This window comes from Mustela putorius, unplaced genomic scaffold, assembly GCF_011764305.1.
Source record: "Mustela putorius furo isolate JIRA1106 unplaced genomic scaffold, ASM1176430v1.1 tig00001069_pilon_pilon_pilon, whole genome shotgun sequence".
Classification (NCBI taxonomy): domain Eukaryota; kingdom Metazoa; phylum Chordata; class Mammalia; order Carnivora; family Mustelidae; genus Mustela; species Mustela putorius.
Window position 1 is genome coordinate 1066881 of NW_025421558.1, and position 16632 is coordinate 1083512.

At 38.9% G+C, this 16632-nt stretch overlaps 1 protein-coding gene across 3 annotated transcripts in view; it reads left to right on the plus strand.

Moving 5' to 3' along the window:
- The window catches only part of SESN3 (sestrin 3), a 73722-nt gene that overhangs the window by 31310 nt on the left and 25780 nt on the right, over positions 1 to 16632 (plus strand). For 2 of the 3 annotated variants that reach the window (XM_004754531.3, XM_045087169.1), the window contains exons 2-3: positions 12822 to 12887; positions 15593 to 15790. In XM_004754531.3, coding sequence (XP_004754588.1) covers positions 12822 to 12887; positions 15593 to 15790 — 264 coding nt within the window. Of the gene's footprint in view, positions 1 to 4674; positions 4699 to 12821; positions 12888 to 15592; positions 15791 to 16632 lie in introns of those variants that run through there. The other variant, XM_045087170.1, reaches the window with a different exon arrangement.

A 16632-nucleotide genomic window follows, 5' to 3' on the forward strand; every position in this document is an offset into this window, starting at 1 on the left:
ATATCTAAGTTCCACAGAATACAGAAAAGACCTGTTGTATTAGAACTACTGATTTTTAGGGGCACCTGGGTGGCTCAGTCAGCTAAGCGTCTGCCTCTGGCTCAGGTTATGATCTCAGGCTCTGGGATTGAGTCCCGGGGTGGACTCCCTCAGCTAGCAGTGGGAGGAATGCCCTCTCCTTCTGCCCCTCCTGACCACCCCCCCCCCCAGCTCTCTTTCTCTCTCTCTGTCTCAAATAAAGAAATAAAATCTTTTAAAAGAACTATCAACTTTTAATTTATAGGTGAAACTAACTTGATAGATTTATGCTACTTTGTGGCATTACATGGAAAGTGGAACAGGATATGTGTTCTTTACTGCTTGCCTCTGGATGGCCTTGGACATGAACATGATTTTAGATTTACTTCCAATTTAAAGGATTAGCTTGTAATATGATACTACTCAAGTAATTTAAGACTGTCCCAGCTCCATATTTTATTTTGTTTTATTTTATTTTAAGAGAGAGAGATTGAGAATCCCAAGTAGGCTTCACACCCAACGTGGAACCCGATGGTGTGGCGCTCAATCTTAAAACCCTGAGATCATGACCAGAGCAGAAATCAAGAGTTGGGTGCTTAGCTGGCTGAGCCACCCAGACGCCTCTCCCATATTTGCTTTTAATATTCCTACCTTTATAAGTTGGTGTCAGTCTGTGGTTGTACAGGGTGCTAGTGGTCCTTTTGTTTTTACAAGTTTGCTATTTCATAGTCTGTATAAAAACAGAAAAACTTGCCTGCACTTTGCACGGAGTTCACCATGAGTTCTAATGAGTAAAATTTAAGAGATTTTTGTTACTAGCCAGGGGAAAGCTCATTTAGAAATTCAGCTATACTGCAGTGCAAGTTTAACTCATTAGCTCCCCTTTGCCATATGGATATGTTTAATTATTTTATTGATGGGATGAGGCCCATTCATCTTTGTGTACTTGACTGCAGCTGCTATAGCAACTATTATTACTGATTTCTGCTCGATAATAGTCTTACTTAGTAGGTGAATTTATGTATCTTTAGGCCGACTGTTGGTAAAACACATTTACCAAATGGTTCCTACAAAACGGCACACCAAGGTTTTTTGTTTTTTTAATGAGAGTTGCTTAATCTTGATGCCTCATTTCTTGGAACTAATTTTTTGAAAAATGAAATAGAAAAAAAAATCCTGTTATTCAAATGATCATTACCTAAAACTTTAAAAAATGGACCAGATGTTTATCTCACACTGTAGTCTGTATTAAGTTGAAATGCTCAAAGATGGACAAGGCACTATGCAGGACCACCAGGAGCTGACGGCTTAGCAGGGGAGTGAGAAGGTAAAGAAATCACTAAAATACACTGGATGGGGGCGCCTGAGTGGTTCAGTTAGCTAGTTAAGCATCTGGCTTTGTCTCAGGTCATGGTCTCAGGGTCCTGGGATCAAGCCCCATGTTGGGCTCCCTGCCCAGAGAGTAGCCTGTGTCTCCCTTTCCCTCCACCCCTCCCCGCCAATAAATATATAAAGTCTTTACAAAAAAATACATTGGATAAGTGCATTGCTTTTAGTGGAAGTGTTTTGAGATTTCAAGGTAAAATTTTAGCCAGTATGTGTTCGTAAGGAATCGCTGAAATTCAAAGTTAACAAGGTGTTTGCATGTTCTTCCAGTGACTCTGGCCGGGTTCGAGCTGTTGTTGGTAGAGGGACTTGGTAGGCTTCATTTTACTAGGTATGTAAAAAGGAGTCCACTCCTGGTCTCAGGCCCTGGAAATGAGGCAGGGTCTCCCACCTGTGAAGGGGACTTTTGAGCGCTTTTTGGAGTGTCAGTGCATCTCTGCCACGCGCTTTGATGCCTGGCGGGGCTCCTGACGTCAGTGGTTCTTTGCACACCCTAGCTCCAAGTCATAGGAGAGATTTTGGCAGGATTTGAAAGGTTTCCATCCTTGGTGCTCTTGCCATTTTCCGCTACCAGATCTTTTCTCACAAAATGACTTTGGATCTCAGTTATTATATCATGCAGGTCAACACATATTTTAATCTAGTGTAGGAGAAGTCACAACTTTGTTAAATTGTCTTTTAGGCCATTTAGGTGGTGGGAACACAACGTATATTCCAGATCATTACAGAAATTTAAATTTGAGTTTACTGTAAAATTACCAGTCTGTTACAATTAATCTTAGAGCCTTTAGGTAGTGATAAGAGTTTTTAATCTCCTTGTTCCTTTCCATTTGCCCTTTTCCTCTGAAATATGCAATGTCATCAATTTCTCTAAACCCAGGCCTTATCCCTGAAATCGTCTGCCAAGGAACAAAAAGATGGCATCAGCATTACCTAATAGCCTGTCCATCTCTGCCCTTCCTGCAGTAGTTTGTGCCAAACACCTGTAAAGAGTAGAAGGAGACTCAACAACTGAAACGTACTGTTCGTATTGATCATTGCAGTTGGCTTTCTTGTAGTCACAAATTAAAATTTTTGCTTGGGCCATGTGTTACATAGGCAGGATGCTTTGTCATTGTTGTATGTTAAAAAAAAAAAAAGAGTTAAAAAATGAAGGTATTAAAGTGCCTTCTTGGGATTTACTTACTTACTTATTTATTATTTTGTTTTAAATAAGTTCTATACCCAATGTGGGGCTTGAACTTGCGACCCTGAGATTAAGAGTCACAGGGTCTCTACCAACTGAACCAGCCAAGCGCCCCCTCAGGCTATCTTTAAAAGCTATGGGATCAGTGTGCACTCTGGAGTCAGATTTCTGTTTTGCCATGATTTTTACATGTTAAGATTTTAAAAACCTCTCTTAAGTGTCTCTGTGTCAAGTTAATGATACATATTACTCAATATATTCTCTCCTAAAGAGATAAATTCATACATAGTTTTTACATTTTAATAAATGGGATGTGCATGTGTTTTGCTTTCCTGTGATAAACTGGTGAGATAAGTGAAAATGAAATTTAATAATTTTAAAGTATTTAGGAGCAGGAAGTTATAGCACTTAATTCTGCAGGGTAATCAGCTTTTTAGGGCTACATATTTTGTTGATTACCTCTAAAAACTCATAATTTTAAGAATTCCTGACTTCCAAGTGTCTGAAATTGATTTATATAAAGTTATCTGGAAAATTGCTTAGCTGTTACATGTCAAAAGAAGCCATTTTCTAAATGTAATTAATCTTCATCCTTACAGTGTTTTGTTTTCTAGCAGATAATGACTTAATAGGCATAATCTCCACTGATGAATTTCACACATAACTTCTTTCAGCTATAATAACATCCCTGAAAAATGAAACTTTCCTCATGGTAGCATTCTTGACCTTACAACCCTTGTAAGACAATCTTAGAACACATAGAACTGACAGAGTCTCGGTTCCTATTTTATACCTAGTTTTCTTTTCTTGATTGAAATTATGGAATTTTATGGAAAAAATTTAAATAAATCCTGTGACTACTGTCTAAGACATTTGAAAACAAAGCCTACTTAGATTTACTATTGTTTAAAGTTTCTTAAAATTCTCTGTGCCCTTTTATTTTTTAACACAAAAGTCAGCATTTTAGAGATGTTCTTTTTACATAGTGATTTGAACATTGTCATCAAATTGAGATTCCGAAGAATGGTATCTTCCAACTTTACTGCCATTGTAGTTGTTGGTTTTCCAGTTTTAATATGCAAATCAATTTTTATTTTATTTCTATAGTTACTTTTTTTAAAAAGAGTTATTTAGTTATTAGAGAGAGAAAGCATGAGTGGTGGGCCCCAGGGAGGGGCAGAGAGAGGGGGAGAGAGAATCTCAAGCAGGCTCCCTGCTGAGCATAGAGCCCAACATAGGCCTCAATCCCCGGACCCTGAGATCATGACCTGAGCCAAAATCAACTGACTGAGCCACCTGTGCCCCTACAGTTACTTTAATACATGTTTATTATGTTTTTGTTCATTCCTGAAATTTTAACCATTTTGTATCTTTGCATCATCCCAGCTGCCAAAATCAGGACTAAGTGATGCTATGGAGCAATGCTGTACCACAGACACTTGGGCGATGATTAGAAAAATCCTAGATTTGCATTGTGCAAATCTCAGTAGCCACCTGTGACTGTTGTACACTCCCAAAGGTCAGGAATGCAATTTGGGTGCTGCATTTTTTAACTTTATTTAAAGTTAACTTAAATGGAAATAGCCACATGTGACTATTGTAATAGATAATGCAGCTAAAAAAAACTCGAGAGCTAGCCTTGGGAATTTAGATTTTCTTTCTTTTTTTTTTTTTAAATGACTTGGATTTATTTTTTTTATTTTTTTTTTTAAGATTTTATTTATTTATTTGACAGAGAGAAATTACAAGTACACTGAGAGGCAGGCAGAGAGAGAGAGAAGGAAGCAGGCTCCCTGCTGAGCAGAGAGCCCGATGCGGGACTCGATCCCAGGACCCTGAGATCATGTCCTGAGCCGAAGGCAGCGGCTTTACCCACTGAGCCACCCAGGCGCCCCGGGAATTTAGATTTTCTTTAACTTTTTTTTTTCTTTTCTTTCTTTTTTTTTTCTTTTTTTTTTTTTTCTTAAGTAATCTCTGCACCGTACGTGGGGCTTTTTCTCACAACCCCGAGATCAAGAGTCACATGCTCCACCAACTGAGCCGGCCAGGCGCCCTGGGATTTTAGACTTTCACAGAAACAAAACAAGGCCATTGTACAAGAATCGCTGGTATGATCAAAGCCATTTGCTTCTGCAGAATAAGATATCAGCTTTATACTTAAAAAGAGGAAAATAGGGTGGGGTTATTCCTCAAAATTAGTGCGGCTGCAGGTGACTTTCACTTCTAGAACAACCCTTGAGTTCTATTAGAGCAGCGTCTGTTGAGAAAATAGAGCTATACTTATTTGGGGTGTTTGGTCTTGTTTTACATCAGGGAAAACTGGCAGAAAGAAAACTAAAACTAAGACCTCATTTTGAATTATGCATTGCATTTTTTATGTGTTATCTTCTCAAAGCCTCCCCACAAGAGGGAAAGCTAAGATGCTGAATTGACATTATTCTCAGTTGTGAAGGGAAAGTATTTCTCAATTCTTATGGCTGAGGAGGGTCTGTGGAGAGGATGATTTAAAGAGTGAGTGGGGAAAAGGCAGTTAACAGCATTTGGCAAATGTTTGAACACAGGCTCCTACGATGAGGAGTCAAAGCTAACTATCCATTGGAACCAAGGCTACTGCTATGTGTGGTGACTTTACAACTCAATCAGGAAAGTGAGAAGGGACAGTGGGTTTGATGTAGAAGATTTTTTTTTTAAGATTTCATTTATTTATTTGAGAGAGTGTACAAGTGGGGTGAGGGGCAGAGGGAGAAGGAGAAGCAGGACCCTCCCGTTCTCTCCCTCCATGCTCAGCAGGGAGCCCCACTTGTGGCTTGATCCCAAGGCCCTGAGATGATGACTTGAAGTCAGACACCCCAGAAGAATGGTTCAAACATGTTGATTTTAAGGTGCAAAAATTACAAACAGATGAAGTCAACAGCAGCTCAGAATGCTCCACAGCCAGACTGCAGGGCCAGGAAGAGCTAGCTCTGAGCTAGAGAAAAGGATTCAGGAGTCAGTTGCCTGGCTTGCTCATTTTCAGTTCACATGCCCTTTTTTCCCTGCTTTCCACCCCCTACCGCCCACCTCCCGGTACAGGGACTGTCACAAAACCCAGTAAATTTGGTTTTATGGAAAGAAGATGTAAACCCTAGAAAAGAATGCTGACTTGAGAGAATGAATAGTAATGAAAGAAATGCCAGGGATGTCCAGGGAAAGTGCACGAGTGGTCAAGGACTCCGTAGGATGGGTGCTCCAGTGTGAGAGAGGCAACCAAGAGTGGAGTTGCGCAGGAGACAGATCTGAATGGTGCGAGGAAGCAAGAAGGCTGGTGATTAGGTAAGGAGCATCTCAGCTGGGATCTAAAGAGAGTGCTGACATAAAAAGCACAAAGTAGCGGTTGCCAAGGGTTGGGGGGTGAGGAAAATGTGTTGTCATTCAATGGGTATAAGGTTTCAGTTACGCAAGATAAGAAAGTCCTAGACATCTGTTGTACAACACTGTCCTTACAGTGAGCAATTCTGTACTATACATTTGACTTGTCAACGTGGCAGATCTCATGGTGTGTTTTTTTACCATAGTTTTCTAAAAGGGAGAGAAAGGTTTTATTTTTCTGGAGACTGTTCTAAGAGCAGAAATTGAGACAAGGATTCTTGGAACTGGCTGATTGTTTGTTCGTTTTTCCTGAATTACCCTTATCTGGATTCACTCTTAATTTGGTTGAGAGCATTTCTGCAATGACATTAAAATGCTTGGTTATAGGATGGAGTAGTTGTGATCATCAAATCAATCAAATCAATAAATGAAATCATTTATCATTTCAAAAAGCCATTAAAATGCCAAAGATGTGTTTTTGGTTTGTTTGTTTGTTTGTTTTAATTTAGATGAAGACTGGAGAGCAGTGCTATTTGGTAGAACTTTATGCATCGCTGCAGGGGAATGTCGGCACTGTCCTTTATGTTATGTTAGCCATGGATGTATGAGGTGGTTGAGCACATGAAATGTGACTAGCATGGTTGAGGAACTGTACTTTTAGCTTTAATTTTAATTAATTTGAATGTCATCACATGTGACTGATGGCCACTGTACAAAGCAACATAGGCCGAGAGACTTCAGAAAAGTTAATCAGGGTGTGAATGAGGTAGCAACTTGGTCCTGGGCATTTTGGATTTGAAATAAAAGCTGAGGAAAAAAAAAAAATAAATACAATTATAAAAAGAATAAAAATTTAAAAAGCTGAGGAAAGGTGTCACAGGGTATTACAGGAGACCAGAGCTTCAGCTTAGGGTTTGAAGATGAATCTTTGGGATATGGTGCCATCCTCTTTCTTTTGGGTTTGACTTTATCAACTTTCAAAACAGACAGAAAGTAGGTGGGCTGAGGGGTATGGTACTTAGAAAAATGAGTTCACAGTAGAATTTATGAGCTGCCATGATCATTTTTTCAATTTTGTTTTTCACCTTCTTATAAATATACAAAGCAGCCAACTGAGCCAGTTAAAATATTAGTTAGCCAGCTAACTAAAATCCTCACCAGAAAAGGTTCTTCCTTTATAGAAGCAGGAACTAGCTGATCATTTCAGTAGTGGTGCCATTTAAAAAACGTAACCAAAGAAAGATATATGATGGCAAAACTTATAAATGATGTTAGTTTTCAAGGGCACCAGGGTGGTTCCGTTGGTTAAGCATCTGGTTCTTGGTTTCCACTCAGGTCATGGTCTCAGGGTCATGAGATCGAGCCCCACCCCAGGCTCCATGCTCACTGCAGATTTTGCTTGTCCCTCTCTCTCTGCCCCTCCCCATGCTCGCACGCGCGCTCTCTCTCTCTCTCAAATAAATAAAAATCTTTTTTTTAAAAAATGACGTTAGTTTTCCCTTCCCTTCAGTGTTTAAGCAGCTCTCTTAGTCAGCCCACATCATCTCTCCCCGGGGCTATTGCAGTAACTGCCCAACTGGGGAGTTTCTGTTAGTTGGTTTCTGTTAGTTTGTGTTAGTCCCAGGTTCAGGGGCTGCATCACCCCCAGATTGTATTATTTAAAAAAAAACAACTATTATTTAAAATATTGTATTGTTATTAATTATATTACACATCTCAATGTAAGAAATTTTACCTCAGATATCATGAAAAGTTTCAATCACATTTTTGGCTGCTGTTTTTCACTTTTGAAGTGAATGAGTTAAGTGGGCGTTCTCTCAGCTGATGAACCGTAACCATTTTATTACCATAAAATTGGTAAAAGATTTTTGCTAGCACCTTTGCGGTTTCCAACAAGAACTTTAAGGCTATTTGACCTAAAGCTCAGGAAATCCACATCGGGGAATTCTTCTAAAGAACCTATCCTGAATACCACAAACCTCTTTATACAAAGATCCTCATCATAGCATTATTTATAATAGTGAAAACTGGACATAACTTTAATGTTCAGCCAAAGGGGGATGACTAGGCAAGTGGTAATTGTTAAAATGATCTCTTCCTTCATCACCGTGGGTATACATCTGCTCTGGGCTCTGTCATATGCCGCGTGGTTGGCGGTAGGCATTTCTGTCAGGTTAATCCTTATTTGTGTCTGGCGCGTTGTAGATTCTCAATGTTTGCTGACTAAATGAGCAAACGAATGTTTACACAAATGAAATTGAGTCTCTGTTGCTTCTTATCAGTTGGTCAAACGAAGAGATGTTATGTTCTTTGAAGTGCAACAGTGGGAAGTTCCATTTGTAATGAAGACTTATTTCAGATTTAAACATCTTCTGTTCCAGAAAATACTACGGTAGACAGAATAACAATTTCAAGCATGTAATGGTAAATTCAGTTGATAAATGTCTCAAAGCTGATTTTTACAAACAAATCATATTAGTAATAAATCATTCTTTGTCTCCCAAAGTCCCTTCATAGACTTTGGGTTTTTCTCTCCCTGTCTTTTCTCTGAATTTTATGTATTTTTTATAAATATAAACAAAAAAGCCCACTTACCTTTCCATTGGCATTTTTTCTCCTCAAACCTGTGGTAGGTCCTCACAATCAGTTTCTCTTAACTGCTCTATTCATTTGAAATGATTCATCATCAAGGAAATTGCTTTTCACATAGGACTGCATTAGGCTGTATTACAGAGAGAGTATTTGAAATGTTTCCTATAACTCACAGCAGCGAGCAGAGAGAAGAAATCTGTTATTTTCTTTTAAATTATTTCTCTGGGTAAACCTGGATTTGGGTTGTTTTAGACAGGAAATGCCGATATTAGAATTTCTAAATCACTCCTTTTTACATGGAGTCTTCTAGTATTTTTGACCAGTAGGTTAAGATATATTTGTCATCACTTTATAAATACAACCTAAATGCCTGGTCCTTTCTGAAACCTGAGCCAGTTTAGGTTATCATTACTCAATATATTTATTCTGATAGAATTCTGAAAATTGATGGAGGTTGTGTGCCATGCTTATGGGGGCAGGGACCCTCCCTCTTTTGCTTGCTCTCTATCCTCTGAGTCTGTCACAGTACCTGATCAGATTCTCAAAAAAAATCACTGAACGCTTGGGCTGTCTCCTTTTGTCCATTGGTTTTGTAACTGCTGTTCATTGAAGTAAGGGGTTGGGGGTTGCCTGGGTGGCTCAGTCATTAAGCGGCTGCCTTTGGCTTAGGTCATGATCCCAGGGTCCTGGGAACTAAAAGCCCCACATGAGGCTCCCTGCTCAGCGGGAAGCCTGCTTCTCCCTCTCCTACTCCCCCAGCTTGTGTTCCCTCTCTGGCTGTGTCTCTGTCAAATAAATAAATAAAAATCTTTGAAAAATAAAAGCAGTGGATTAGAATAACTATTTTGTGTTTGGTAGGCTCTTTGATTTTAAGGAACAAAAAAGACTCCAATTACCTTATGGAGAGAGAAAGAGGGGAGGATGGAAGGGAGGAAAAGACTCGGGAGAGCCTGTGATTAGACTTGACTTCGTTGGTGACCCTATAGAAACGCTAGTGCTTTTCCCTTTAGCAGCAGACACGTGTTAATGCATCTTTATTGTGTTCTCTGCCTCTGTTTCTGAGTGCTATGTTGTTGCTCTTCTTGTTGTCAGGGTCCATTACTTGCATATACCTCCAGTAACTCTAGAATCTTAACCCGTCCAACAAATTGCCCTCAGTTGTGTTTGGGCAGAACTTCTACATCAAAGCACCCATAGGCGGCAGATCTCTTTCTATGCTGATTTGTCTGATCTGCTCTGGACAAGAGACAAGGTCACATGAAATAGATATTGCCAACATTGGATAAGGAACCATTTACAGTCACTTCCTCGGTGTGGAAGTTACCTGAGGAGGGCTTGGTAGCACCTAAAGCTTAATGCACTCTTTTCCAGGAGACTCTGTTCTCATGTTCTTCAATTTCCCACACAGTCTTTATAATCTTTGCAACCCATGGCCGAGTCCCTATTTTGTTTTTATTGAAGTTTAATTGGCATACATTATACTAGTTTCAGGTGTACCACATAATGATTCGACATTTGTATACACTCCAAAATGATCACCCCTTTAAGCCGAGTTATCATCTGTCACCCCACACAGTGACACATTTTTTGGTCTTGTGTTGAGAACCTTTAAGATTTATTTTCTTAGTAACTTTCAGATTTGCTATGTAATACTACTGACTGTAGTTACCACGCTGTATATCACATCCCTGTGACTTGCTGATTTTATAACTGGAAGTTAGTACCTCTTTACCCCCTTCACCAGTCTGCCCACCTCTCCACCCTTCTCCCCTCTGGCAACCACCAACCTACTTTCCCTATCTGGAGGTTTGGTTTGGTTTTGTGTGTTCATTTGTTTCATCATTTGGTTCCGTATGTAAGTGAAATCACTCCATATTTATCTTTCTCTAACTTACGTCACTTAAACTAATACCCTCAAGGTCTGTCTGTGTTGTCGCAAATGGAAGGATTTCTTTGTCTTTCATGTCTGAGGAGTAATCCATTGTGTGTGTACAGTATACCGCATCTTCTTTATCCATTCATCCATACCTTGATTATTGTAAATAATGCTGCAATAAACATAGAGGTGTATATATTTTTTTCTAATTAGTGTTTTCATTTTCTTCAGATAAACACCCAGAAGTAGAGTGGTTGGATCATAGGGTAGTTCTGTTTTTAATTTTTTGAGGACCTTGCATCCTGTCTTCCACAGTGGCTGCCCCAGTTTGTATTCCCTCCATCAGGGCACTGGGGTTCTTTTTTCTCCACATCATCATCAACACTTGTTGTTTCTCGCATTTTTGAGTTTAGCCATTCTGATAGGTGTGAGATGATATCTCATTGTTGTTTTGATTTGCATTTCCCTGATGATGAGTGGTGTTGAGCATCTTGTCATGTATCCACTGGTCATCTGAATGTCTTCTCTGGAAAAATGTCTATTCAGGTCCTCTGCGCATTTTTTAAATTGAACTTTTGTTTTTGCTTTTGAATTATATGAGTCTGTTATGTATTTTGGATATTAACCTTTTATCAGGTACATGATCTACAAATATCTTTTCCCATTCAGTAGGTTGCCTTATTATTTCGTTGATGGTTTCCTCCGCTGTGCAGAAGCTTCTTAGTCTGATGTAGTCCCACCTGTTTATTTTTGCTTTTGTTGCCTTTGGCTTTGGAGTCGGATCCAAAAAAAATACCACTGAGAGCAATGTCAAGGAGCTTACCGCCAATGTTTTCTTTTAGGAGTTATATGGTTTTTGGTCTTACATCCAAGTCTTAAATCCATTTTGAGCCAATTTTTGTGTATGGTGTAAGCATAGTCCCTGTTTTTATGTTACAGTTTTAGAGGGCTTCTTTTTTAGAACTTCAGAATATTACTTACAGTATAGAAAATTAAGTAGCCATGACTCCTCTCTCTCTCCTCCTGGCTAAGAAGGACTTCAGAGCCCTGAGAGCCTCTCTCTGACTATTCCAGCTTTCCAACATGCCTGCAGAGAAGGAAGTTATTACCTGATTGGAATGTTTGCAGCTTTATAGATATCACACTTAAATGGGGTTATTAATATATTTTTAATTTAAAAAATTAACAAAAAAATAAAAACTTCAAATAAATCAAAACTTAGAATACCACTGGCAATCTCCCAGTTAGTCCTCAATAGAATAGCAAGTGGGCCAATATGGATTGCTAAGTTCTCCATTTCTTACTTTGAGTTAACCCCTACTTCTCCAAGTTTTACATTTTTCTTACTTAAAGCTTCAAAACTTTTCTATTTTATTGTGGAAAAAGAACCCCACAGGTCAGGTTATTTCCTTGGGGAATTGCATGGAATCCTCTGATTTCAACCTTTCCTGGAGCTTCCAGATTGAGGTCTAACAGTGCAGTAGTATACTGTTAGATATTCTTTTATTATGGAGATCGACACTTTCAGTCACGCCAACTATGGGCTAAAAATCTCAGGGCTGTAGAAGATGACTGAGGGAAATGAAATTTTGGACTGAGGTAGGCACTTGCCCCATTATCCTTTTTTTTTTTTTTCTCGTTTTTATTTTAATTCCAGTTAGTTAATATGCAGTGTTTAAATTAATTTCAGGTGTACAATATGGTGATTCACCAATTCTGTCCACTTGCTCATCCAAGTGCTCTCCTTCATCCCCATCCCCTACCTCACCCATCCCCCCACCCGCCTCTCCCTAGTGACCATCAGTTTGCTCCCTACAGCTGAGAGTCTGGTTCTTGATTCATCTCTCCCTCTCTCGTTTTTTTCCCTTTGCATGTTTGTTTTGTTTCTTAAATTTCACATATGAGTGAAATCATATGGTGTTTGTCTTCCTCTGAGTGACTTATTTAGCTTAGCATTATACTCTCTGACTCCATTCATGTTGTTGCAAATGGCAAGATTTCATTCTTTTTGTGGCGGAATAATATCCTCTTGTATATATATACTATACCCTCTTTATCCATTTATGAATCAGTGGATACTGGGCGGCTTCCGTATGTTGGCTATTGTAAATAATGCTGCTTTAAACATAGGGAATCATGTATCCTTTTGCATTAGTGTTCTTGTGTTCTTTGGGTAAATAGCTAATCATGTGATTGCTGGATCATAAGTTCAGTTTTTAACTTTTGAGGAACTTGCCCCATTATCTTACTCACACATTAGCCCTGTGGATTTTCTGTGATCTGAGACCTGTCCCTTATTTTGATTTTATGTTATATTTATTCAGTTTGTTTCAGTACCTCAGCAATTTATTTGCACCAATTTAACTTTAATTAGAATGTCATCATTAACACATAAAACTTTTCTTTTGAAAACAGGATAAAAGAATCAGAGTATCTCAGCCCTTGACAAGAGGACCAAGTGCCTTTATTCCAGAGAAGGAAGTAAGTTTATCTGTCCTAAAATACATTAAGTGTGATACGAAAAAAATAACTGGATTATATCAAAGAATATCTCCATTTTTAATATGGGAGTAAACCTGTGTTTTGCTTTTTGTTCCTTATTTCTGTTTCAGAGAACCACAGAGATACTTTCTTTTGAACTTCACTTAAAAGTTTATGTGTTTAGTAATCTGCCATCTTATTTTAGAGTTAGAGTTAGAGTTCTGCAAGGTTAGAAAAAAGTGAATTTTACCATATTTGATTTCAAATATAACTTTTCTGAACAAAGCTACTAATAGTAATAAAGTTTCTTTTAAATAAAGTTTAATATTAACCCAAAGGTTTTAGGTTTTTAAATATCCACTGTTTCATGGTGATTATAGGTTTCATAAATGTTAAAAAAATATATTCTGAGTTGAAAAAAATGAGTTTCCCAACTAAGCCTATTAAGCAGAATATCATTAGTCATTACTAATTTAATGACATTAGTCGTTACATTGTATGTAATGTAATGGCATTACATCATTAGTCCTTACTCTTTTATTTGTTTATTTTGGTTCTAAGAAGTCTCTTGGAGAGAATGTCAATTCAGTCTGTACAGTATGTACCTTTAGTTGGGGGGGCGGGAGGCAAGATGGTAATTTCAAGAAGGAGAGGTCGTAAAATGAACAATCAAGAGAAGAATTGTGCCTTTTTGTGGGTATACGTCCTTATGAAAGATCACAGCAAAGTGCCCGACATCCTAGATTCCTAGATGCCTCTCAGATAGATACTTGAGCTAAGAAAAGTTTAAGAATCACTAAACTGGAGAGGTTTTCTCTGCTAGAAGGAGTTATTGCCTTATTGAATACAATTGTATATCCTGATTCACTACTTCAAAGACATTTATCTTAAAGCACCAGCATTATTCCTATATTGTTCTGAAAGCAGTCAACAAAGATACACAGAGCATCTGTTATGTGCTAGGCATTGTCTTAAAAGAAGGGATGAATAAAATTTGAAAAATACATGCCAGGCCGTTGCCAGAGTCAGTAGTCCTACATCTTCATTTTGCTTTTTGAGTGACCTTACCATCTGAATGGAAAGGTTAAAGGGATGTTAACAATCATGTTAACATGAGAAACATGTTAACAAGTTAACATTGGGAACTCCGTCTCTAGCTGATGTAGATGGGACCAGTCGTTACAGAAAGGGCTGTGTTTGTGCCCATCCAGCACAGGGATCTTGGTGGAGTGATTACCTCATTTACATAAAGACTTCCTGAAACAGTCTTTTTCACACTATATATTGAAGGTAAGGTGGTTTGCAGAAGCCACCGATGTTCTTAGGACCTCCTGCATTTGTTTACGCCTTTGGCATTGCTTAAACAAAAGAAACGCTGCTGTAGAAGACAAAACAAAATTAACAAATATTCTATGTTTAATTACATGTGGTTAATCCAGAGCTTATTGTTTTTAACATCACTTGGTCCCTGTAGTTGACAAAATGGGGGAAATGAGCAAATGAAAGTGTACTTGGCTTTATAACTAGCTGAACTGAAATTGCTTTTTTACGCCATTGTAATTAACATTTCCTCACAGTTCACACTTTCCAAACATTCTATTTCCTTTGGGATTACGTCTTCCTCGGTCAATAGTGCCTTTGTATAATTTGTACTTATTTTTCAGAAGAGACTGTGAAGCCAGCCTTAAAGAGTAAACAGAGTTTCTAATAACAGTATGGATCTCTGGGAAGACCAGTAGTCTGGACTTTAGAAAATCTGGATTCTAGACCAGGCCCTGTGGTTAACTAGGTGCATGAGCTCGAATTTAATTTTGAATCTGAAATAAGAAATGTATTCTTAAGTCTAGAATTCTAATTCTAAAATATCATTAAATAATGAACCAGTCCTAGAAATATTCATCTCATGTCCATTAATTCCCACAGAGCTGGGTCCTTCTACAAGGTGCTAATAAGCTCTTAACACCTTCAGACCCAATTCTTGGTGTGATGCCCAAGCTGTCACTGTGTATAAAGCTACATATAATAATCTATTTTTGAGAAGGCTCTTTTGAGTCCCTGGGATAGAGGATGTCCATTTTAATAACCAACCTTGTTTTTAACAATTAATACAATAGGCTGAAAATAGGAATCACAGTATTCTAGTGTCCTTATTAATTTTTCAATTAACACTTTCCTACAAATTATCGTGTTTTCCTTTGTCCCTAAAAAGATTTCAGAAAGCTTTTTATTTTATGTTGAACAAAAACAAGTGCAAGATCAGACTGAAACTCTTGTCTTAAGACAATGTGATTAAATATCTTCGTAGGCCGTTGGGATAAAATTGTAACTGTGGGAATCGAATACCACCGCTTCCCGCTCCACCAGTTGGCGTGATAATGGCCAAGCAAGTGGGCCCTGGAAACTGTGCCTTCCGCGCCTGGCAGAGCAGATGGAAGCTGCTTTTCTCCAAGTTCAGAGCTGTGTGTTTGATGATTTGACATTTGTTGTTTAATAAATTGCGGTCCCAGAGCCAAAAACGAGCGGTGCTTTTTCCTTTCTTTTTTTTTTTTTAATTTTTTTTATTTCCGGCGCCGGTATGAGCAACTGTGTAATTTCGGGGCCTGTTCCTACCCAGAGAACATTCGCTTGCTTCCAGAGTGGCACCATGTGTGTAAACAAAAGATCCATTGCTTCTCAGTACTCATTGTGTGCTTCTCCATCACCAGGTTGTCCAAGCGAACACGGTGGATGAGCGCACGAACTTTCTTGTGGAAGAGTACTCGACTTCCGGCCGCCTGGACAACATCACGCAGGTCATGAGTTTGCACACTCAGTACCTGGAGTCTTTCCTGCGGAGCCAGTTCTACATGCTGCGCATGGATGGCCCCCTTCCTCTACCACACAGGCACTACATCGCGATAATGGTGCGCCCGCTTCCCGGCTGCCTGCGCTCCCTCCACACCGCCCTGCTCGTCCCTTCTCCCCGCTCCTAGTGTGTGTATGTTTGTGTGTGTAGAGCTCAGTACCCTTTTCTAGAAATAAAACTTGAAGAAGCCTGTGGTCTTTAGGATACCGTGTGTCTGGGATGCATTTGGAATGCTTGACAAGCCTTAAAGGTTCAGTTTCTCCTTGAATTTTCAGTTTATTCACCTACAGTTGATGATGCTAGTAGGGTCCAAGGGACTATCCCTAAGATCCCACAGGTCGTGTTTTGCCTCTTGATGCCTTGTTTTTTATTATTAATATAAAACAGGTTGGTTGTGACATCTGATTTAGTCATTTTCTATTTGAAGAATGTTACTGATTTGGCCAGAGGAGAGGAGAGTATCCATTAGCACCAATGGGGGAAAAATTCTTAAATGAGTCATAACCCCACTAAATATAGTACTTGGTACAAACTAGTGAACTAGTTAATGTTTTAGTGGGGGTGAAGAGAGAACTATAAATCGGGATGAGAAAGGTAGAAAGGAACAGTGTCACAGGTGGACTATTCCTGGAGAAGAAGACAGAGGACCTGGTCCCAGTGCCCTGTGTTGGGGTGGTTTAGGAGAAGCTGGCAGTCAGCAGGTTCATTTTTCCCAACTTTGATTAGATTATCTTGTTTATGCTCTCATCAAAGTTTTAAACAAGAAAAGGGCAGCGCTCTGTGTTTCTTCACGGATGAACACGACTGAGACTGTAATTCCAGCTTACAGATTTGACCACAGCGAGTTCCCAGGCAGCCTTAGAATGATCATAAACTAAGAGATAAGCAAGATATGGAAAA